The following is a 24,443-nucleotide window of genomic DNA, read 5'->3' as shown; positions in this document are numbered from 1 at the left end:
AAACTAAACTTTTAGATCCATGTCGGATGTCACACTCACATCTGTTCATTACACTGTTTCAGTTTATTTAAGATTTGGATCTCAAATGAGACCCATCTTCATAAATTGTAGAAATACAAGAAACTTTTTTTTTTTAAAACTACATGTTTTTTAAATACTTTAATTTCATTTTCTGGGTGTAAGAGCAATTGCTAAGCATTTTTCGTCAGAACGCACTACCAGTCTAATAAAAAAAAAGAAGCTTCAGAAAATGACAGTGTATAGTGTACTACAGCGGGAGTATGTGCTTGAACACTTGTACACTAATAAAGCACAAATGACATGATTTTTCTTTAATATACATTTTCTGCCAGGCACCTGTTAAAGTCTGTAAAAGTAAAATACTCATATGAAATAATAAAAACAAGTGACACCCTTCATTGTCCAGATTTCCAGGTTAAATGAGGTTGCGGCTTTTTTTTTTGCGACAAAGATATACTTTCCTTTATTAACACAATATGCAATGTCCTGATTCATAGAAATTCTACCAGTGTTTTAAATGATTTTTCAACTGTGATAGTGTCATTGCCACCAAATCTTCTTTGTGTTTGATAAAGCAATCTAGTGCATAAATAAAATTAGAAATCAAAATATCTTATTTTTTGTGTAAATATTTCTAAATACAATCCACATAGTAAATTCTCCTTGCCATGAGTTAGTTGATGCCCCAACGTATAATAGCCACTAGTCTCAACACACAAGTGATGGTCAATCCTAGCTCAAAGCAAACTGTCTGAATAGCGGCAAATTTACAAAATATTTTGCCCACTGTAATATTCATAAGTGACCAACTGGACGTCAACAGTTTCAATTGCATTTAAAAGACCATTTCTTGCCGGTCTCCCACTATTGCAATTGATTTTACCTTTACTGCCAGTTTCCACTCATGAAATGTATTTATTTATTTAGAGTTTTATAGAGTGCGAACCAGACCCGTGAGGGTATCAGAGCGCTTTACAGGATTGACAGGTGGTATACAAAAGACTTGGTAGGGGTGGATACAATTGGGATAAAAACAGGTAGATACATTATTCCAAAAAACAAGCAGCTGCAATTTCAATCCCAGGATACATGTGGGATAAAAGCAGGTAGATAAATTATACCAAAAAAACCAGTAGTTCCAGTGTAAGTTAAAATCTGAAAGAAACAGGTTAGTATTAGATTCCCTACCTTAGAATATCCCCAGGCGTCAGTCTGGATCCGGAAACTTTTGCGTAGCAGTACCCCTGCGCGTCGGTAGGCGTCGTCTGCAGGCGTCTCCTGCGGCTCCGCGTCGTCGGCGTCGTGCGCCGTGATGACGTCGCTGGAGTATATAGACGCCGCCTCCGCGCGCTGACGTCAGTTCTTCTTTTTTCCGCGCCAGTTAGCGCAGATCCGAAGAGCAGTACTCCGGTCTTTGACCAAAGTTTTTTGATTACTCTAACTCTTTAGGTGCCGGTAGGATGCCCGGTTTTAAAAATTGTGACGGGTGCGACTGCCTGATGTCGGTCACCGACCACCATCGACTCTGCCTCCGGTGCCTGGGCGCCGACCACGACGTGGAGTCCTGCGTCGACTGCCGGGCCTTGACGGGTAAGCCCGCAAGCTGCTCGAGTTCCGGCTGTCGGCCCCGCGCCGGCAGCGGTCCCGGTCCGGCCGGAGGTCGAGGGAGCGGTCGAGAGAACGGTCGCGGAGCCGCCACGAGCGCTCCGGGAGTCGTCACCATTCCTCCGGTTCCTCAGGTAAGCGACACAAGAAGTCGGGGCGTCGTCATCGCACCCCCGACTCCCCCCCGACGCTCGCGCGATGCGGCCGGGGGTTCGGGTGGCCCCACCCCCGCGGCCCCGCCGATGCTGCCTGCTCCATACCCGTCGGTCCCTGGGCAAGGCGCGTCGCGCGAGGAGATAGAGGAGTTCCTCATGGCCATGAGGGCGCTGTCTTCTCCGACGGGGCCTACGGCGCCTGCGGGGCCGGTGGTCCCGTCCGGGGGGCCCGAGCGGTTCGGGTGCTCCTGCCCCGACGCCGTCGGGTGCTCCGGCCCCGACGCCGCTGGCGGCTCCGGCCCCGGCGCCGCTGGGCCCTTCAGGGTCGACGCCGGCTGGTCAACCGGCCTCTCCGGCGCCGATTCCATCGGGGCAACCCGTGGCGCCGCCTCCGCGCGGCGCCGTGCCTCCGACGCCGGCTCCGGGCGGCTCCACCCCCATTCCCTCTCCAACTCCGGACGCGGAGTCGGACCGGCGTCGATGGGGCCCATTGACCCCGAGGAGCCGGTCTACATCGTTGAATCCGAATATGGTGTTGAAGATTATGGAGAGGGTTGGGAGGGGTCTGAGGACCCTCTGTCACGCGAGTGTCAGTACGACGTGGACTGGACAGGTGACTTGGGTGATGCCAGTGGTCTGGACGACTCTCCTAACCCTGGTTTTGTCTCGCCTCCCACTGTGGCGTCGGAGGCTGGGGCTGCTTATTCTGTGGTGCTGATGAGGGCTGCCAAGGCCTTGCGCCTTGAGCTCCCCGTCGCTAAAGTGAAGCCTAACATCCTCACCGAGGTCTTCAAACCGCAGTCATGCCCACAGGAGCCTCTGCTGCCGTTCAATGAAGCCTTGACGGACGTTCTTTTGGGCACGTGGTCCAGGCCCGCTTCAGGTTCGCCTGTTGATTGAAACGTTGCCAGGCGCCACCGTCCGTATTCGGACGACCCTAAGTTCCTGTCCACCCATCCCACCCCTGAGAGTCTGGTGATCCAGGCCTCAACATCCCAATCCGCATTCCCGTCTGCCCCGCCCGACCGGGAATCAAAGAGGTACGACCAGTTTGGCAAAAAGGTCTTCTCGTCCCTGAGTGTGGGACTGCGGTCTTGCAATACCGCATGCCTCTTGGGCCGCTACACCCACTCTCTGTGGGATACGGTCGCGGAGTGTCTGCCGCAATGCCCGCAGGAGGTACGGGACAAGCTCGGCCAGGCTATGGTTGAAGGCCGAGACGCGGCGAGGTATTCCATCAGGTGTGGTCTTGATACGACCGACTCGCTGGGCAGAGCGATGTCCGCGACGGTGGCGATTCGTCGCCACGCCTGGCTGAGATCCGCCAACTTCTCACCGGATGTCCAAAATGCTTTGATGGACATGCCGTTCGATGGCAGTCGCCTGTTTGGCGACAAAGCGGACAACGCGCTTGAGCGCTTCAAGGACTCCAGGGTCACGGCCAAGTCCTTGGGTCTCTCGACCCAGCGCCAGCAAACGGGTTCGTTTCGCTCCTTTCGTGGCCAAGGATGGGGCGGTCCCACACGTGCTGCCAGCCACGCACCGCAGACCACTTCTCAACGCGGTGGCGGCCGTGGATTCCGCCGTGGAGGCGGTCGGGGACAGCGGCGAGGTCAGACCACACCTCCCCCCGCAGCAGCCTCCAAATCCTCCTAGTCCGAGCTTTCAGGACCATGTGACGCCGGTGGGTGGCAGGGTTCGCCATCACCACTCCCGCTGGCGCACTATCACATCGGACAGGTGGGTGCTGCAGCTCGTCCGAAGGGGCTACTCCCTCCCCTTCGAGACCACTCCTCCAGCCATGCCACCGCAGAACCACCGTGTGTCGGGGGACCACTTGACACTTCTGCAGGAGGAAGTTACGGCCCTCTTGGCCAAGGGGGCCATCGAGCGCGTTCCTGGGCCAGAAGTAGGGTGTGGTTGCTATTCCCACTACTTTCTGGTACCCAAGAAGGACAAGGGGGGCCTGCGTCCTATCTTGGATCTACGGAACGTCAACGGCTTCCTCCGGAAGGAGAAGTTCAAGATGTTGACTTTGGCTCAGGTCTTGGCTGCTCTAGACCCGCAAGACTGGATGGTGGCGTTGGACTTGCAGGATGCGTATTTTCACATCCCCGTCCTGCCGGCCCACCGGCGTTACCTGCGGTTCACGGTAGGCCACGAGCACTTTCAGTTTATCGTGCTCCCTTTCGGCCTTACCAGCGCCCCACGGGTGTTCACTAAAGTGATGGCGGTGGTCGCAGCTCATCTGCGCCGGTTAGGGGTTTCAGTCTTCCCCTACCTCGACGACTGGTTGTTGAAGGCGGGCTCGCCCCAAACAGTCGTCCACCACCTTCAGATGACGGCAGACCTCCTGCACGAGCTGGGGTTTTCCATCAATGTGCCGAAATCACACCTGTGTCCCTCTCAAAAGCTCCTTTTCATCGGAGCGGTTCTCGACTCGGCGCAGTTTCGGGTTTATCCTCCGGAACGGCGGGTCCGGGATCTACAGGCTTTGATTCCCATCTTTCAGCCGTTATCCCGGGTTTCGGTCAGGTTGACGCTGCGGCTGCTGGGGCTGATGGCTTCCTGCATCCTTCTGGTGCATCACGCCCGGTGGCGGATGCGGGCTCTGCAGTGGGACCTGAAGTTTCAGTGGGCCCAGCATCAAGGCAACCTATCCGACCATGTCCTGATCTCGGAGGGCACTGCGAGACAGTTGCAGTGGTGGCTTACGGACCGCGATTGGGTCAGAGGCAGATCCCTCTCCCTTCCCCAACCGGAGCACGTAGTTGTGACGGACGCGTCCCTCCAGGGCTGGGGAGGCCACTTGGGAGAGGCGGAGATCAGAGGCATCTGGTCTCCGGCGGAGTCCCGGCTCCATATCAACATGTTGGAGCTGCGGGCGATTCGCCTAGCACTGAAGGCATTCCTCCCCTTTGTCAACGGGAGTGTAGTGCAGGTGTTCACGGACAACACCACCGCCATGTGGTACTGCAACAAGCAGGGCGGAGTGGGGTCGTGGACCCTTTGCCAGGAGGCTCTGCGCCTCTGGCAATGGCTGGAACGTCAGGGCGTGACTCTGACGGTTCAACACCTGGCAGGTTCTCTGAACGCCAGGGCGGACGAACTCCGCCGTCGGTGCTCGGTGGATCACGAATGGCGTCTGAACTCGGACGTGGCGAAAGGTCTCTTTCTGCATTGGGGAGAGCCTTGGTTAGATCTATTCGCCACAGAAGAGAACGCGCAATGTCATCAGTTCTGCGCGTTGGAGTTTCCAAGACGGCACTCGCTCGGCGACGCCTTTCGGCGCGAGTGGTGTTGCGGTCTGTTGTACGCCTTTCCGCCTATACCACTTCTGCCCAGAGTGCTGAAGAAGATCAGGCGCGACCGGGCCCAAGTTATCCTTGTGGCTCCGGACTGGGCTCGAAGGTACTGGTATCCCGAGCTACTCAGCATGTCAGTCGGTCCCTCGATCCGCCTGCCCCTTCAGGAGGACCTTCTGTCGCAGCAGCAGCGGACGGTCCTCCACCCGAACCTGTCCAGTCTCCACCTCCATGCTTGGAGATTGAGCGGCGACAGTTGAGGCCATTTGACTTGCCTCCTGAAGTCTGTGATGTGATTCTGGCAGCCAGGCGTCCCTCCACGAAGTCGGTATACGCCTGCCGGTGGAACAGATTTGTGGCATGGTGCACAGCAAAGGCTGTGGATCCCCTTTCTGCCCCTCTCTTCGAGGTTCTCCTCTTCCTTCTCTCTCTTGCCCAGCAGGGCTCTGCTCTGGGCACTATCAAGGGCTACCTTTCTGCCCTTTCCGTCTTCTTAAGGCTACCTGATCAGCCATCTTTGTTCAAGTCCCCTATTGTAACGAGATTCTTGAAGGGCATCACGCACATGTATCCACCTGTTCCGTTTGTGATGCCTCAGTGGGACTTGAACCTGGTTCTGACTTTCTTGATGTGCGCTCCCTTTGAGCCGCTTCATTCCTGTCCTCTCCGTCTCCTCACTTTAAAGACGGCCTTCCTGGTTGCCATCACCTCTGCCAGGAGAGTGAGTGAGCTCCAGGCTCTTTCTGTCAAACCTCCTTTCATGTCCATTCATCCAGACAAGGTGGTTCTGAGAACTAGACCTTCTTTCCTGCCCAAAGTAGTTTCTGCTTTTCACATCGGGCAGTCCATCACCTTACCCTCCTTCTTCCCGCCTCCGCATCCTTCAAAAGATGAGGAGCGGCTCCATCGTCTGGACCCAAAACGTGCGCTTTCATTTTACATGGATCGCACATGCCAGTTCCGGGTGGATGACCAACTGTTTGTTGGCTACGTGGGTGAGAAGAAGGGACGGGCGGTACAGAAACGAACCATCTCCCGGTGGGTCGTCCTGTGCATCAAAGCGTGCTACTCTTTGGCTCGGAAGGAGCCTCCTGTCGGGCTGAGAGCCCATTCCACTCGGGCCACGGCGGCTACTACTGCTCTGGGCCGGGGAGTCCCTTTGCAGGACATTTGCCAGGCAGCTACGTGGGCCTCGCTGCACACCTTTGCGAGGCACTACTGCCTGGACAGTCAAGTCCGGAGGGATGGCTTCTTTGGCCGTTCGGTCCTCCAGGATTTTCTGGTGTAGGTTGTATTGGTTCGCAGACCCACCACCGGGGTTGGTATTGCTGGGGTATCTATTCTAAGGTAGGGAATCTAATACTAACCTGTTTCTTTCAGATGAACAAGTTACTTACCTTCGGTAACGATATATCTGTAAGAAACAGTAGTTAGTATTAGATTCCTTACCGCCCCACCCATCCTCCCCGTTCTGCGAACTGATACCTAGGGTTAAGGACATCCCTTTCAGGGCCCTAGTTTCACATGGCACCAGTGTTGGTTCTCACATGGCTCTGCGTGTTCTGGCGCGGAACAGCTGTGTGCAAAGAACTGACGTCAGCGCGCGGAGGCGGCGTCTATATACTCCAGCGACGTCATCACGGCGCACGACGCCGACGACGCGGAGCTGCAGGGGACGCCTGCAGACGACGCCTACCGACGCGCAGGGGTACTGCTACGCAAAAGTTTCCGGATCCAGACTGACGCCTGGGGATATTCTAAGGTAGGGAATCTAATACTAACTACTGTTTCTTACAGATATATCGTTACCGAAGGTAAGTAACTTGTTCGTCACCAAGGAAAATTACATTGGAGTTATGGGAAGCCTAGACTGTGATAATATCCATAAGGTAGTCCGTGAAGGTGTCATTCATGCTTGGGGTGTGAGTAAAAGATGTGCAGTCTGCACAGTTGGGTGGTGGTGTTACATAAGGAAAGTGCAAGGTATTCACAGGAGTCTGTAGGATCAGCCGAAGTTCAGCAACAAGGAGGTTAGAGCGGTAAATGCAGGCAATGCCTCCCCCTTTTTTGTTGGATTGCCTGTCCTGTCTTACGATGTTGTAATTGGGAGGGACTAAGGTCTAGGCAGGGCAATGAGTATTTATTGAGCCAAGATTCAGTCAAGATCGTTAAGTCTGATTTTTGGATCCGGATGAGATCGGCAACATTAGAGGCATGCTTTACTGATGTGCGGCAGTTAATTAGGAGGCCGGATAGTGGGGGTCAGAGTCCTGAGTAGGGGCGGAGATGGGTACTAGGGGTATTGTTGCAATTGATCACTCCTCTGAAATTATATTTGTTTTACGCATTAAACTCTGGCTGTAGGCTCCTGCAGGTCCAGTTCTTACTTTTAAAGAGGACTTTGTGCCTTCATTTTAAGAATGCTGAACTCTAAATCCATAGGTAAGTAATTCAGCTCATCATCTTGGCCAGGTGTTTTTCAAGAATGAGTTTATTCTCTACAAGGCTCCTATTCCATGTATTGGGACAGAGGATTTAGTGGTCCACTTCCAATTATTAATTGTAGAACACACTGCAAGAACCATACCACTGGGTCCACATAAATTAATACTAAGAATTGATGAACTGAAGGTGTGTTTGATGCAGCATCTTCACATTTTGAACACCCTACTTAAAGGCTCCAACCATCAACTTTATATCAATGTAACCTGGTTCTAAGAAAGGTTAAGCGCAATAGATGGTTCACACCTGAACTGACCACATAAAATTAGTAATTCCAACTGGGGGGAAACTGGAGAGTTAATTATTCCTGTCAGTAAAAACTTGCTACTCTGTAATCAGCTGCAACCTGTATTTAGAAAGCTCATCTAATCTCATCAGAACAACTAATAGGAGACCATAAGGGCACTCTCAGCGTGTCTATGCTGTTTTGTCCTCTGATTATCTCCTCAAGCGACTCGTGTTGCAGAAGGACCTCTGCTTTGCGTTGGGCATTCCAAGGAAACAAAGGCTGTTCTGCTTTCATAGATCTTCAGACCCCCTTATCTCCTTGCTCGTTGTGGGGGTTATTGACCTGATTTTTAGGTTTCGCCTGGCGTCCGCTGCGCAGCAGCGTTCGCGCAGGCGAAATCTTATGTTAGAACAGTACGGGGGCTTTGTCCCGCCTGCTCTTCCATTGGCTAGCTCCATAAATGGAGGCTAGCCATTGGAAGAGAGATCTCCAGGTCTCCAGTCCTGTGCCATCGTACATTTCCTTCCCGGTTGATTTGTTTGACGTGGTTAATGACGCCTCGGGTCACCGGATTGGCTGCAGCTTTAAAACGTTCTGGAGGCGTCCCGAGGCTGGAGCTCAGGTGAAAGCAATGATGGCGCGAGGCTCCGTGGAGCTCGTGGAGCGTAGCCTTCACTGCAGTGGACCACGTGGTTGCCTGACCTGGCGGGTAACGTGATGAGACGGAAGAGGATATTAGTTGTTGAGTGGCTACACAACACAGTGGCTTTGGAAGTAGTGGATATTGAAGGCTCAGTAGGCGTGCTGCTTTAAATTTGAGGTGGGCGAATCGCTGAAAGCTCGAGCCAAGCTCCAACCTGAGGCTCGGCTCGAGGTCATGTTGGATACTCGAGCCATGAGGGCCGAGCTTTCTCGTGACTTCTGCCTGCCAACCTTCCTCTACCCTCATGCAAAAGAGGTAAAGCAAAGCATTAACAGTTGCGGTAAAAAGGAGAGACAAATAGATAACTATTTAGTCTTTGATTAGTGCCATGTGAAAGCAGAAAGCCTGCATTAATCACGGCTTCACTGCCTAGCCAAAATGTGTGATATTGGGCAAATATTTTATTGTACCGGTCTCCTCTTTCTTCGCAATCGCAAATTAAACTACTATGTCCGAGTTTGGAATGCAGCTGTGCTGTACAAAAACATGTTGTTTGATTTATTAGATTATAGTATTGCTCAATCTACAAGGATTTAATCCACATCCAGTGTTCACGTGACAACTGTCATGCCTTGTAGTACACTAATGGCACACACCAAGGTGGGGGCAGGACTTTTGATAAGGTCTTCTCAGTAGAGTGCTATAATGAGAATTGTAATGTCAAACGTTCTGCTTGTGAAAGATATTTTTTTTAAATTGTGATTTGACTTCATCATGTTTTATGTGCTGTTTGTTGCATCATATATAGGCAAATATTTTCAGGGTTCGGCTCATGCACGGGCTCTAAGAGCCAAGCCAGACTCTTGGCTCTGCTCATCCTGTTAATTTGTAAGCACATCCACCTCTATTTTAAATGTTCAATTACATCAATTTAAAGGGATTGTGCAACATAATCGTTCTTCTCCGCCTAGCGACCTTCCTTGTTTATGTCGGCCCTCCAATCAGAGAGTCTTGAACCGCACTGTCTGCGTCCAATCAGACGCGCGCCCCCAGAGGCGGCGCAGTTTGAAGGTTGCAGGACTTGTTACTGTCGCTTCGCAGGTTATCTACGTGGAGAGCTTGAGCTTCTAGTTGTCCCCCGTTGTAGCCATGCCTTCCAGACTGGAGGATTACCAGGAGCTCCACACCGTGGGCAGTGGGTCGTACGGGAAGTGTAAGAAGGTGATGAGGAAATCGGACGGCAAGGTGAGGTAGGCGCAGTGAGACCGGGGGTGCTCCAGCTGGTTGGGCAGAGGGACATCAGCGAGGATCAATCAGTTTCTGCATGGGATTTGGTGTCACTATTAGCAGTTTGGAACCGAGTATTCGTGAAGCGTGGTGATTGAGTGGTATAGAATATGTGGGCGAAGGTGCGCATCTACTGTTGGCCACAAAGTCTGGAATCCTCTTTGAAGTTGGTTTCCCCATTGTTTGTTTCCATTGTGTTTAGCTTCTTGTTTTACGTGTTACCACTTTGCCTTCCTTCAGAGTGCTCTTCTGTATATGAAGATGTTACAAATCGATACAGATGCTTTCGGCATGTGCCATGTTGGGTGATTCCCTTAATGCGTCTCGACAAAAGTACTTGTTAAGCCTAATACTGAATTGCCATTGACATAGCTGCCGCTGTTTAGAGAAGAGCATTTTTGTAAAATCCGTACAGTTGTCAGACGTGTAAAGCAGTCAGCTTAACGTTGCAAACACGATACAGCTAGTTGTATATCTTAGAGAGGACTGCATTTATTCGGAATTATGCCATACCTGTTTTTATGAGGGCCTCCCAGGTTGGCTCTGACAAAAGTGATTTAACGTGATGACGTTTTGTGGATTTAGCTAACCTTCATCCTTGTACTGTTGACAATTATCTTACTTTATAAGACAGAGTTTGGTAAAACTATTTTAAACTTTGTATGTCCGAAATTCAAGCAGGTTATGTCATTTTTAGCGGGTACGCTTTTAGTAAACGCTATAAATCGGAGTTTGATTTCTTATTTACAGACAGTGATAAAGGGGCTGCCTCTGGTGAGAGCTGACTATGAAATTGCCCTGCTCCTGTTTCATCTGCAGACTCCTGTGTAGAGGACAAAGCCGGCCTGGGCAGTTTTCCAACTTCATTCACAATCACAACAAGGCTGATGGTCCTTTGAGCTAAGTCCCTCTGTCGTTAGCACCAGATTATCAAGTTCAGCAGACTAAGGCCAGCTTGAGACGCATTTGTCACACACCCTGTCTGGAGCTGTAACACACCCAGTGCTTAATTTGTTAAAATATTAAGTGCCAGGGCTATGACCAGGAGGCCACTACATCTTACACCACCAATCGCCCCGTCATTTCTGCCAAAACAACTACTCACCATCTCTCTGGCATGTAAATGCGACAGTAAATATTTATTCCAGGTCCCCAAAGCTAAAGGAATGGCTGGGGAGGCCCCCTCCCCCCCCCCCCCAACGCACTCCGTTGCCCGTGCATTGTGGTTTCTTGGTAAGTGTACTTTCAGTGTTAGTGTGTTTTTTTAAAATAATATTTTGATTTTAAGGCAGTTCGTACTGTTGCGCGATGCTTGCCCTCATTAGAGGTTAGTGGTGATGTCGAGAATGTTAAATGTTAAATGTCGTATACTTGTAAAGCGCACAGCTGCCCCAGCAAAGGGGCGTCCCGGCGCTGTATACCACTGGGGAACCCATCCTGGCTTTCCTTGTGAGATGGTCCCTCCTGGGCATCTCCAAGGTGAAGACCAGCATCCCCGGCGCTGATGGGGCCGTTAGTAGAGATTAAGCAAGCTATTGCCCAGAGTTGCTGAGTGTGACCCATGGTTGGAGTAGGCACCGAGGCGAGAATTATCGAGTCCGCTGACCATGGCCCAAGACCCTGCCGCGTCTGGAATCGAACCCTGGTCCCGGGCTGACCTCTGCTTCCGGGTCTGCCGCCTCTAACCAGTGAGCCACACCACTCCACAAACGCACTGAGCGTCATTATCTGTCCGATGTAGCGTCAAACCACTACTAAGGTAAATAAATACATTTCACTCCTCCAAGGTGCGCTTTCCAGTTTAAGTGAGCAGGGCAAGGGGCCTAGGCCGCGATAACAGCTTCTCTAAACCGCTCATCAGCGACCATCACAGCTGCTCCCTGTTAGCTGGGGTTCCTCATACCGACTGGTGACAGTAGAGACAGGGGTCAGACGGTCAGGGTGCTGGAGCGCCACCTGTGATCGCTGCCTCCTTTGTGTCTGTGGGGTCCACGGTTAGTAGAGGACCCTTTGCCCCATTCCGTGACATCCGGGCCAGAAGTCATGCTGCCCTAACGTCAGAGAACGGAAACATAGGGATCAGACTCGGTGGTGACTTGAAGGGCTCTCACCCAATGACACAATTATAGACATCCACCACACCGCATCCACCACCACCACATCCACCAGATCCACTACCACCACATCCATGTGTGTGTGTGTGTATGTGGCTGTGTGTGTGTGTGTGTGTGTGTGGCTGTGTGTGTGTGTGTGGCTGTGTGTGTGTGCAAATATAATAGGTCTCACATTTGCGAGAGATTAAGCTATTGGCTTTGTTAATAATAATAATAAACAATTTGTAAAGCGCCTGGCTACACAAAAGAACAGTGTGTCCCCGCGCAAACTGCTGCTAGATTTCAGGAGGCAGATGTTAACAAAGACAGAGAAGGGAGAAGAAGAGAAGATTAAGTAACATGACCATGCCATTTATTTATTTATCTGTTTTCAAAACCAACACATAAATAAAAAATTGTCATTTACAATGCAAATAGCTCAAGGCGAGACCGTTGCATTGTAAATGCTTGTTAAATATAGCTTGTTTTCTTAGCCCACTAGGAGGAACTGGATTCACCTTAGCTTTAATAGGTCAGCCTCTGCCTCCTGTAGAAAGCTGGCTCTTTATATAGTGGATCAAAACGAGGTGCATTGTGTAAAGAGTCCAGGCAACCCTAATTGGTTTACAGAGGCAAAAATGAGAACACTAAATGCTCTCTTTTGTGGTAGTGTGGGGGAGTAGTTAAGGCTTATCAGAGGGTAGTGGTAAGTATTTGTTGAACTCCGAGGCAATAAGTGAGACACACACCAAAATAACTCCGAGACCAATTTAGAAAAAGTTCGTATTTTTATATACATTTTGGTACCAAGAACTTCGTGATCAAGCAAGTACTTTTTGAAATATGAGTTTTTACAGGTAAGGTAACATTTCACTTAAATGGGTCTTCACTCAACAGTGTTTACCTATTGGAGAAAAGGCATATGTTGCTTACTGTTATTTACGATCGGTTTCTTGGGGTGGGGGGGTGTCCTCCATCAGTACTTGGGGTGCCAAGGTCCAATGTACCACCAGCAGTTACGCGTTACATGCCTTGTGAGTCCAAGGGCAGAGGTGCTGGTCTGGTTGGTAGCTTTATGCGCTACACCTATGGAAAGAAGGGAGGCCACCTACAAGCAAGCTGCAGAAGGGGACTTGGGTATAAGCCAGAAGCTCCCAAATGGTGGCTCAAGTCACAAGGGTCTGGGAACAAGGGGGCACAGCAAGTTTGTCGTACCCGGGCAGGGGCGCTCGGGTGCAGAGTGGAAAGGTAAGCTGGCTCTGTTCATCCAGGGCCTTGTGGTTGTCCGTCTCGCAGGTTGAGGGTGCAAAATCAGGACAGCTGGGCCACTCTGGAGACTGGTCTCTGCTGTGCTGATATCCCTCGACAGCTGGTCACTGTAGTGGGAGCCTGGATTGGACTGCCAGGGGCTCTGTCTGCTGCGAGGGGACTGGCACCCCCGGTGTTGGTCATGTGTGGCTCTGGTTGGTCTTGGTGTCCTCTTACTCGGGGGGCGGGGGGGGAGTGGGGTTGGGGGACGAGACAGGTCTGACCTTCAGGAACATGGGTATCTCTTCCTGGGGGCCTACTGCATGGAGTTGGCCAGGGAGCGGCCAATCAGTGAACCTCTTCTGGATCTATCGAATCTGATTTCCTGTCTTCAGGAGTGACCTAAATACTCAAGTCATGGGTGTTAAGGGGAGTTACAGGTAGTAGCCAATGGGCTACTTAACATTAGGTTCTATACACCCTTATATGACCACTTCATGTGGGGAGTGGGCATAACCCTGTCCCAGAGAGCCTAATTCCTCCAAAACTAAGATGGCGGAATTCAAAATTTCGTGTTCACATCAGGTAGCCCATCGAAGGGATGGAACTAGCCTGAGAGGGGAACACGCCTCCTGACTAGCTCATTTTCCCACCTGTCCTGATGCCAAATGGGTCCAGGGTAACTGGTGGCATTTTCCCTGTCTGATACAGCCTTGAATCGCATACCAAAGGTGGCAGAGGCCTTTGAAGCCTCCTGCCTTGATATGCTGATCACTTAGCCATCCTGCTTGGATGAGGTGACAATACCTCCGGCCAGAGCAGGCATTGTTTATGCCCTCGGAGAGCGCGGGCTCTCAACTGCAGGGGGTCAAAAATCTGTCTGTGGTGGCAGGCTGGTCTACAGCAGTCGGCCAGTACACTAGTAGTCAGTATGCTTTCAGGGGGCACCTCTAAGGTGCTCTCTGGGTGCATGTATTAATAAATCTTTCACTGGAATCAACGTGGTTTATTAATATGAGATGTTTGATACCAAACATCTCTAGTTTCAGTGGAGCCATCATGTAGCTTGGGAACTCGCAAACAAAATTGTCCAGCACATGTTCTCAAAATGGCTTCTCTGTCTACTTATAAAAGCTAAGAATCGTCTAAGACATCACAGGGGCATATCTGCTCAAGCAGATAGGTCTACGCATGTACTATAATGCACCCTGCCTTAGGGCTGTTAGGCTTGCTGGAGAGGTGACTTACCTATACTGCATGCAGTGTCTACATGCATGGCACACAGGAGGCGTGCCATGTCATGTCTTCACTTATCTCTGCACCATGGCACTCAGCCTGCAATGCAGATTGCATGTTGGTGCTAAGGGGTCCTTTGGGGTGGCACAATATATGCTGCAGCCCTTAGGGACCCTCCTTAGCCTCCTTGCCCTAGGTACGATGGGTACCATTTACTGGGGACTTACAGGGGGTGCTAAAGGTATTGCCAATTGGGTACAGTTTTAGGGAAAGAGATCTGGCACTGGCGACCTGGATAGAAGGAACCCAGTGCACTTCCGTCCGATACCATGCAAAAAGTGGGGGTAACCATGTCTAAAGAGGCACTTTCCTACATCTCTCTTTTCTCTGATTAATATTTTTTTTGTTCCTGGAGGTGCATTTCTTTTCTCCAGTGGACCAAAGTCTTGCTGCACCCTTTCCTCTTTTCTCCCTTCCCTCATTTCTCCTTTCCCTCATTTCTCCTTCCATCTGGATGTCAACGGTTTTAAGGATTTCTAACCCTTTTTTAAGCCTTAGTAATTCTACCATGAAGGATATAATTGTAAATGTGTCTATTAATGTCTCTGCCTCTCTAGATACATCTTTATATTCTCTTGTGTGCTTTGTCAAAGCACAAAAGGCCAGTTTGGTATTCAGAGATTGCAACATGTGCATGGTATGTAATGTCCTTCTCCCCCTCCCGTTATTTCAGCCATATGATCAAAAACGTCTATATCTATCTTCCTTGTTACTGCACCAGCATGCTGTGCTACTTTGTAGTACAGTGCAACCGACTCCTGTCTGTGCACCTGGCCAGGCATTCTTCACCAACTCTGTCGGTGATAGCTATCACAGTAGTTGTGTCTGGAGTCAGGTGGGAGCTTCCTACTCCTTTAAGTGATGGCTACACTAGGTACTTTCCAAGATTGTTCTCTGTGGGAGAACTTCCATGCCTCGGTCCAGTGACAAAACTGGCCCTTGGGCCCTACAGAGATAGATTCCACCTTATCCTAACTACTTGTAGCTCCTTGGACACATAGATAACCTGGTGGTGTATCTGGAATGTCTTCGGGTTTTCAGGTTGGCTCTAGTCCCTCAACCTGTCTGAGAGCTGCGGTACTCAAAATCAAGGTACAGGAATCACTTTTAACTCCAAGACCCTGAAACTCCTAGACCACAGTCTGTTACCTCTTGCCACCTCCTGCTATCCCACTGCAGTCAGGATCTTCTAGCTGTTCTTGAGCTTTCCAGTGGCAGGCAACCACCCCTTTTGTTTACTAGTCTTTCCTGATGGTGGTCATATAGCATAATTGTTCAGTATCTGACTACTTGATTCAATGCGCCCAAAATCTCTATCGCGATAATGCGATATTCACTGGAGTTTAGGCAACACATTGCCTCTCCAACAGGCTTCTGTTAGTTCTCTTTGTCTCTCCCACCTCCTAGCACCAACATTCATTGTAATGAAGGTAGACCTGACTGGATGTAAATCTTTATTTTATTTTTTTTAATTATTTTTATTGATTTGAAAAGCAGGGCATATGTAAATGTGTAAATGTACAGGAATTTATATAGCGCAAATCACCGAGCGGTTTCTAAGCGCTTGCTTAGGGAACCCGTCCTGGTATTCCCCTGTGAGATAACCCCGGCAGGGTATCCGCAAGGTGAAAGCCAGGCATCCCGCCGCGAGGGGCCGTTGTGGAGATTAAGCAAGCTATTGCCCAGAGTCGCAGAGTGTGAACCCGTGAATCAAGTAGGCACCGGAGCGAGAATTGTCGAGTCCATGGACATTTTAGGACTCAAGACCCTGCCGAGCTGGGAATTGAACCCTGGTCCCGGGCTGACCTCTGCTTCCAGGTCTGCCTCCTCTAACCAGTGAGCCACACTTCTCACTACAGTACATTCAGAATGGATGTAAATCTTTTAAATAAAATGTAGATCAATACTCTTGCAAGGAATTTGAATATGCCGAACTTTAAGATTTTGTTTTGAATACCAGTTTAATGTATTAATCAATGCGACTCAGCACTCTTTGTCACAAAAATGTTTGGCCCCGCACAACATATTCAGTAGAAAAAATAATGCCCAGTTTTGTAAACAATAAACATATGCACTTCCAAGTATTCCCTCTTATTTAATTTGTGTGTGTGCAGCAAGAACGCCCTATATGTGCTCACTTCACTGGCCTTGTGCAAAACTCCTTCTGGGTAAGCTAACTGTACGATTGAAAGCAAGCTAGGAGTGGTCCATTTTTAGTCTTCATGCAGAATGGTACCATTATAAGGTACTTTTAGCAAAACAGATTTATTGTACACAAATAAAGTGACGCATCAAGAAAGATGCACACTTCCTTCCAAATGTTTTTGAGCATCCTACCAATAACATTTATCCACATAGCTCTGTTACAAAAAAGATCAGTTTCCCAATATGGCTTGCTCCAAGTCACTGAAATGGTGTAAATGCTGAAAATAAAAACAAAAACAGCAAAAAAAGCAAAGCATATTTTATATAGCCCACACAGTGAACTTAATTCTAGGCTGCTTTGCTCTGTGGCTCATAATGGTGATGGATTAAAGGGGTTTGAGCATCATTCCCATCATAAAGTGCCTAGAGATTAACTAAGCCAATTAGGATGTGTGGTTTTAGGCTGACTACTTTACATTAATGTTAATGTTTGACGTAGGAATCTAAGGCCATACTATTTGCAATACAGTTCTAAGCATATCTCTTTTACAATAACATGACATACCCGAAGTAAATGGGTGCTTAAATCTCAAGTCCCTCTGACTGACTACAAGTTTCCCTTGTTTAAAAGAAAATGTCATCTCCTTGGAGATGCACACTGTATTGCTAAATCTCCTTTAAATAACTATTACTGAAATACCAGAAAAATATAATCATCATCAGACTGGCAGAAATGGCTATAATTGCTGGGATCCTTAAAATGAATGATATTCGTACTTAAAATGATTGAAAGTAAAGAATATACTCTTTCTAAATTGTAAAGAATCTCTAAAGTCTTATCTTTTGGTGTTAACATGCAATTTGGTGGTCTGCGTGTACTAACTCAAAACAACACATCTATCAAATGAGTAGGAACATTATGAGACCTGCTCAAGAGTATTATAACCCTTTTGACGTGACTTTGCACACAGAACCTTGCCTCGCAACACCCCGTAAAAATAAATTCTTCGTTTCACGTGGACGATGCCTCGGTATTTATAATTTTGGGGAATTCATATCCACCTTAACAGAGTTCATTACGAGTTACCTATTATTTTCGGAAGTAATACTTTAAATGGTAAATACTGCTACCACTGGGTGCAGGATTTACTGAGAGCAATATTACCTCCCTCGTTCAGAGTTCACTGCAGAACTTGGGGTACTGCTGGAATATTCCATGTTTCTCCATTTATGAGCTGCAAAACTAGGAATGTGCACTATTTTCCCTGCACAAATTATGTCACACTTTACCCTGCAAAATTTGCGAGGGGAAAAGTGCTCGAAATTTCTAATTCTTTTGTAACCCCGATTTGGTTTCTAATTCCCTGTTTGCTCCCAACTCTGTAATAATTGCCTGGAATCTGGATTATATTAGACAGCCAATTTTTCTCTGTTGGGAAATGTAAATCTTAAATTTTTTATGTTTTACCAAAGGCAGAGCAACATTCAGCTTTTGCTGTTCTGGTGTCTCAATATATCATACATCGCTGGAAATATTATTTTGTTGAGAGAACTTCCATAAACCCTGATAGCAGATGATTAACTATGTAAATATTTGGAGGAGCCAAGATGACGTCCGGGTAGGACGTCCAGTCCCTCGGCTCCGAGGACCATCTCCTCCTTTGCAGCAATCCTGCCGGCTATCCTGAACCGCAGTGGCGAATTGTGGACGATGATGACTTCCGGCGACCCACGGAGAAATCCTGAGGCTGTAACATCCTTGCAAGCGGGAGAAATGACCGATTAAACTCTGCGGCCCGCAGCAGCTCTGAGACCGGGGCCCCGAGTAGGCAGCGAGGCCGGCTACCAAGTGCACAACACGGGATGCCAACGATCGCGGTGAGCCGGTCGGATCATTTCATGTGCGAGACGGCCGAACTTCAGCACGCAAACCCCGTTGGACTGTAGGTACGGATTTAATCGTGCCTGGCTCTTTGTACGGGGCAACCGCACGGCTGCAAGTGCCCTGTTTGCTGGCCGCCGAGAAACGGCTTGAGTAATGTCCCGCAATCGGCGGGAGGCTCCCGGATTTCTACTCCCGCTACTTTTTGCAGGAAAACGTCTCTATGGGTCTTAGCTTGTGGCAACATACTGGCATCGTCTGCCACTATCATAGTGCACGGAACTTTGGCTTCCCACCTTGAGTACCCTGGCCTGACTCGGAGTGTCCACACTCACGCCTACAACGGACATGATGGAATACAGCCTGGGGGAGCCTGGGCTACAGTGTGATGGCGGAATTGTGGCGCAGGGGGACGCACTCGGAGGGGAGAGTAGAGGAGACCTGGGTTATGGCGATCTTTTGGCAGCTGTTCTCTCCCTCCGTCACTTCATGCCTCACTCTGTTCAAACCCTGATCAACGCGGTGGATGATATCGTGAGCGCACTGGGAAGATTGAGAATGGAAGATTTACAGGTACATGGCGATTCTCCTTGTTCCACGTCCGTCTCCAACAAGATGGCTGCCCTACATTATAATGGCGGATCTGAGACTCCGAACCTCGAAACATACCATGCTGAGGATGTTGCATGTCTGGGACGATGTGAAGACCTCGGACTGGTATCGCGACGGGAGTGCTCGCCCCAAGCCATACTCCCCATTGCCCGGGGGCCGCCTCGGATGTTGTTGGATGTTGACAATTTCCTTCCTGGCTCGGCTCCGCAATATACCATGGAGATGGTTCATTTCTTGCCCAGGCTGGGACCATTGGACTTGCGCGCAGCTGACACGTTTGGGTGGTTGAATCGATTTGACATTTTTGGGTTGCTGTTCGCGTTCTTTTGGGACACTTTGGTAGGCAGTGGTGAACGAGATAAAACGGGACAGGGATGAACGCCTCCTATCATTGACTGATGGGTTCCTCGTTGCTGACCGAGCTGGCTATGCGACATGCTGATTTCTCTGATTATACAATCTGCTGGTTTCGTGCTTTATAAATTGCTTTGCTAGTAATGTTTTTTGTCAACGGATTTTACGCTTCAAGCCATTATTGGAACTATGGGAGGGTGATACCGGGGACTGATATGTGGGTTGTGGATTGCTACCCTTGCTTATGCTGTGGGCTGCATACGTGTTTCCGACTTCTTTGCTTGTACTGCTTGCCACCGCTAGACGCCATATTTTGTGCTGTTATTGGCCTTACGGGAGGGTGGAGCCGAGGGACGGGTGGTGGACTCCTCCCCGCCTTTCTTTCTTTTACGAGAGTTTTAGATTAGGACTCTTTTCTTACTCTCTATATTTCGGGACTCCTTTTACTGGGCGACAGGCACACTGCTAGGGGGGGGTAGGCCGTAGCCAGCTGCAGGGGTGCAGGGTGGGGAGTGGGCGGGGGGGGGGGGTTTATTTTTGGTTCTATGGGCCTTCTATTCTTTTTCTTTTTCTTTCTTTCTGGGTTTAGACGTTTATCTCCTAGGCGGTACGCAGCGATTCTGGTTTTTTGTTACAATGTGCATTTATCTATCCTGATCGTAATAGACCGGCGTCCAACCTGTTGTGATATGATATCCTGCTCTTGTCTATCCTTCGGAACAAGAACTTTAAAAATTAGACCTCAATATTCCTGAATCGGATCCTTTGCGCTTCCTGTATTGCACCGTACTGTATATGTGAGCCCTCGGGCTCTTAGTTGTGTTGTATCTGCGATTTCTATCAATAAAGGTCTTACAAAAAAAAAAAAAAAAAAAACGATGTAAATATTCTCTTCCACTAGGCAAGATACAAGCAGTTGACTTGTTTTGTTTTTCGCAGCTGGCCAGATGTTCTGATCTCCAGAGGGAGCTTTCTGCGGTTCTAAGCAAAAATGAGAAGTTGCAGAAGGAAAAAGAAGCACTGAACGAGGAACTTAACAGATGTGTTGAGAAGGTAAGATAGTTTAAACGCTGATTGTGGCTGGTTAGGTACCCGACAAAAATGAGTCATTGTGCCCATTACATAATTAAAAATGTTCTTGTGTACATCTCATCTCCTCTTCTTCCTGGCTTTCCTGAATTGCAGAACATAATTTTATTTATATTAAACGATCTGCAAAAAAAAACTAATTTTGTTGGATTATTGCACAGGTCTAGTATTTCAGGTACTATTGTTTTTCCTTCATCATTTTAAAGTCCTTGGATGTCTATTATGTCGTTTCTGAAACAGAAATTACAATTTACTGTAAAATAGCTTCTGGCACAGGCAGCTTTGATTTTTGTTTCTAATGTTTGATAAACGCTGAAAAATGACGCGTGGCATGGAGGGCTGTATAAAAATACACAACTGTGATCCTTTATTTACAATAATAGTATTAAAAGGTGGCCATGACATAAAGGTAAAAAAAAGCTTTCCTGGAGGTCCTTATATCCCATTTCTTCGTTCCCCCTCTATCTGTGCTATCTGTGAGTTATACAAGTGTGATTTAACAATGATATTGCACTGTGTGTCTGTTTGTGTTTGTTGAGAGTTACCTTTGCAAGGAGAGCATGACAGAATAGGATGGACATTTTTACAGAGTGCCTAGTAAGTTCTCAGTCAAGCAGTGGATATTGGGCAAGCCATGATCCTGAAGCCTACCAAAATGCGCACTCTATTAGAATTACTAAGCAGCATGTGTTCAACTTCCAAACCCTACTACTGAACTGGTACTGTTATAGTTGTTTCACAAACACTGCAGGTTACAGAAGCGATTAAAAGAACAATATGCACAGTTTACAATGCTAGCAATTGACTCCTGGTAATATTGATGCTTTTTGGTCATGATATTGGAAGTGTAATTTGCTGCTTCTTTAGTACACCCATATTCAAAATATAATAAAATATTCAAATATAACGGCTAGATTAGGAGGGAAATTTCACTCCATGTGCAAAGGCCGCTAAATGCCCTTATACACTTCATGGAACAAGACTACATATTACAGAAAGAGCCAGAAAGGTTCTTTAAACAGCCACTTACTCAAAGGAGGCATTCTCCTTCTTTGCATCTGGTTGTGCCATTTAGAGGATTCCACCACTACGATGTGCGAGGACGAACTGGCCCCAAGAGATGTTGTCGACCACCACCAGTCACAAGGTGGATATTTAACATGTGCCTGTTTATGGCCTTGGTAGGTGTCGGTCTTCAAATTGCTGCCTAGTTCTCTTTGGAAGTGTATGTTTGGATGCACTTACGCACACCCTGTCCATATGGGTTGAACTACAGGGACTGGTTTTGCACATGTGCACCATGATTTTAATGGGTGACTGATGCTCCAATGTTAAAAAAAAAAAGCGCCCTGTAGAGCGATTAATAACACTGCATCGGATGACCATGTACTCTGTGTTTTTCAGCACAGGCAGACACTTGACTGTGCCTATACAGGTGCCTGCATTTTTATGCACAATGGTGTGCAGATTGCCAGTGCACTTGAGGTGCTCGTGTTTTGCCCACGAGCAGCACTATCTGGGGAAAATATGGCCTGAACGTTTTATGATGGTCTTAAAGTTCTTTGTGTTCCTGCTTACTCTCCTGTTGTATTTTTTTTGTTTGTATATTTGCATGTTGGTCCTTTTCTCCAGCCAATGATTTACATTTAAACCTTAACTGCTTGAGAACTTAACTTCCTGGGGGTCAGAAGCACTCTTAGTCATTTTAGCAGGCAGTGCACAGTCAGTTCACATGTCTAAACTAAATTTTATGGCTCAAACCCTCTTGACAGTTAAGAAATTGCCCTACATGTAGTTACATTCTAGATAAAGTTTCCTGTATCTTTACATCCTGTTCTTGCTTGTCGTAACCTACTTCTCCCTTTGCTTCATGGACCCAAAAGTGTGTATACAACTTGTCTACAGTACCTGCACCCGAATTTGTCTGGAATTTTACTGTTTTTACTGTTTTTCAAATACGTTTTGTTTTTAACCCTACCATTAATAAGAAAACTTTTTGTCAGCTGAATATGTATTTCGCGTTTAGCGCAATAATAGTTGCACATAAATTAAGCTGGTCGTTTGAATCACCAAAAATATGACCATACTATATTTGGTTATGTCTAAAGTGAATCTGATATACAGCTGACTAGATCACTTGAATGGGCATCAAGACCTCTGCATGTACTGCAAGGATCTGACAGTCATTGATTTTTTTCACCTGCAGCTCATTACATTCTGGTCACAGGATGTCACACTTGGCAGCTATGTATAAGAGTCTTGCATAAATATATAATTAGTAACGCGCAGCGTCAGTCATTGGAGAAACCTTTTTTTAACAAAATTAGCAACTAACACCCGAGATTGATAGCAACAGTTCACACACTGTTCCTGTAAGCTTCAATCTCTACAACCTGTAGCTTGTGCTACAGAACGTGAGTATTCATTGGCATGAGTTCACAGTAAACTCTTTAAAAATTAAGTGTAGTTATTTTGTCCTCATCATGGTCCCTGACCACTGATATGAAGTTCCAGAAGTTTAGCGAATTGTGCTTATAAGACTTATGTTTTATTTCTTCTGTTTCCGTCTTAGGCTGCTAAAGTGCCATTTTTAGAGACTACAATTGCCAGCTTGAAGCAAGAACAGAAGTCGTGGGGGCTCGAGTTGCAGACTCTAAAGACACAGCTCACTGCTGCACAGGAAAAGGTAGTATTCCATTCACTGTTTGAAACTTTCCTCTTGCACGCATACATTAGGATAGTTTCTTAGTCAAAGGAGGCTAGTAAGTGTACTTAGCAGAAGCACATTTTGATTAATACTCGTTCATTGTTGCTAGTTGCAGTGTGCCGAACTCTGCATATTCAGTATACTGCTTCTCTTGCTTGTTTCTTAATTTTTAATCTACATTGTAATTTTAACTGGTACAGGTGAGCTCTATGTAATAGAAAATGTCAAGTAGATACTTAAAAGATAAAAAATGGACACATTTATGGCAGAAGTTCAGACTAGTGTCCTACTGGGTTTTCTTGACAGGCCATTCTTTTCAGAAATAATTTCAAGTCAAGTAAGTTTGTCAATCAAAAGAAGTAAAACTCTCCAGTCAACACATCAACAGTAACAGACAACATACATGACAAGGGAAGCAATAATCGCATGATTAAAAATGTAAAATATGCTACTTGTATTTGCGTACTCTACAACCCTGAAATAACAAAGTATTTTTAAAATCATTGGCCAAAATGCCACTGAGCCGTATTAAACCTGTTTGTTTTCACCCACCTTTTCACCATGCATTTTCCGCCTTTTTTTTTTCTTCAATCGTTTCAATTTTCTAAATACATATAAATTATGAATGGCTCCACTTTGTATTTCAGAGTTGTAAACTAGAAGATAGTCTACAAAGTGCAAACCTTCACTTGTCGCGGATAAAATCAGATCTACGTGTTACCCAGCAAGAAAAGGAAGCTCTCAAGCAGGAAGTGATGTCATTACACAAGCAACTACAAAATGCTAATGATAAGGTGATTTGTTTGGTAGTGAATGGTGGTTAAATTGCAAAGGTGGGATGCATAGATTAGTGTCGATTTTAATATCGTTAAACCCAGCTAACCTAGGCCCTGATTCACAAAGATTTTAACATGAGTGGGTTTGACTTCTGAATCGCCAGCAAAAATCACACCTATTCATGGAAAAACACATTTCAAACCTGCTATTTTTCTCCTCTACAAATATCAAACCACATCTCTTAAGCTTGAAAGTGTGTTTGCATTTATTATGAATTATTTATTCGCTCAGTTGTAATGCTGTACATTCCTAGTCAAGAGATCAAAGGTTTTAAGTGTATGGGTATATAATGCAAGAGGCACATGGCTCTGCTGCAATAGACGCCAGATATGTTGAGTTTGAACTAAAAAGACATATGTAAATATGTACCCGTTGGGTGCACAAGATTCTCAAGTGGACAAACCTCAGTTGCTGATGAACACACAAGGAGACC

At 47.5% G+C, this 24,443-nt stretch overlaps 1 protein-coding gene across 7 annotated transcripts in view; it reads left to right on the top strand.

Annotated features, from left to right (window-relative positions):
• NIN (ninein) overlaps window positions 1-24,443 on the top strand; it is a 298,787-nt gene that overhangs the window by 189,676 nt on the left and 84,668 nt on the right. For all 7 annotated transcript variants that reach the window (XM_078659731.1, XM_078659730.1, XM_078659727.1 and 4 more), the window contains 3 exons: window positions 20,317-20,430; window positions 23,039-23,152; window positions 23,821-23,967. In XM_078659731.1, coding sequence (XP_078515857.1) covers window positions 20,317-20,430; window positions 23,039-23,152; window positions 23,821-23,967 — 375 coding nt within the window. The remainder of the gene's footprint in view (window positions 1-20,316; window positions 20,431-23,038; window positions 23,153-23,820; window positions 23,968-24,443) is intronic.

The sequence above is a fragment of the Lissotriton helveticus genome, chromosome 9 (genome assembly GCF_964261635.1).
Source record: "Lissotriton helveticus chromosome 9, aLisHel1.1, whole genome shotgun sequence".
NCBI lineage: Eukaryota > Metazoa > Chordata > Amphibia > Caudata > Salamandridae > Lissotriton > Lissotriton helveticus.
This window is presented reverse-complemented; position numbering and strand designations above follow the sequence as displayed.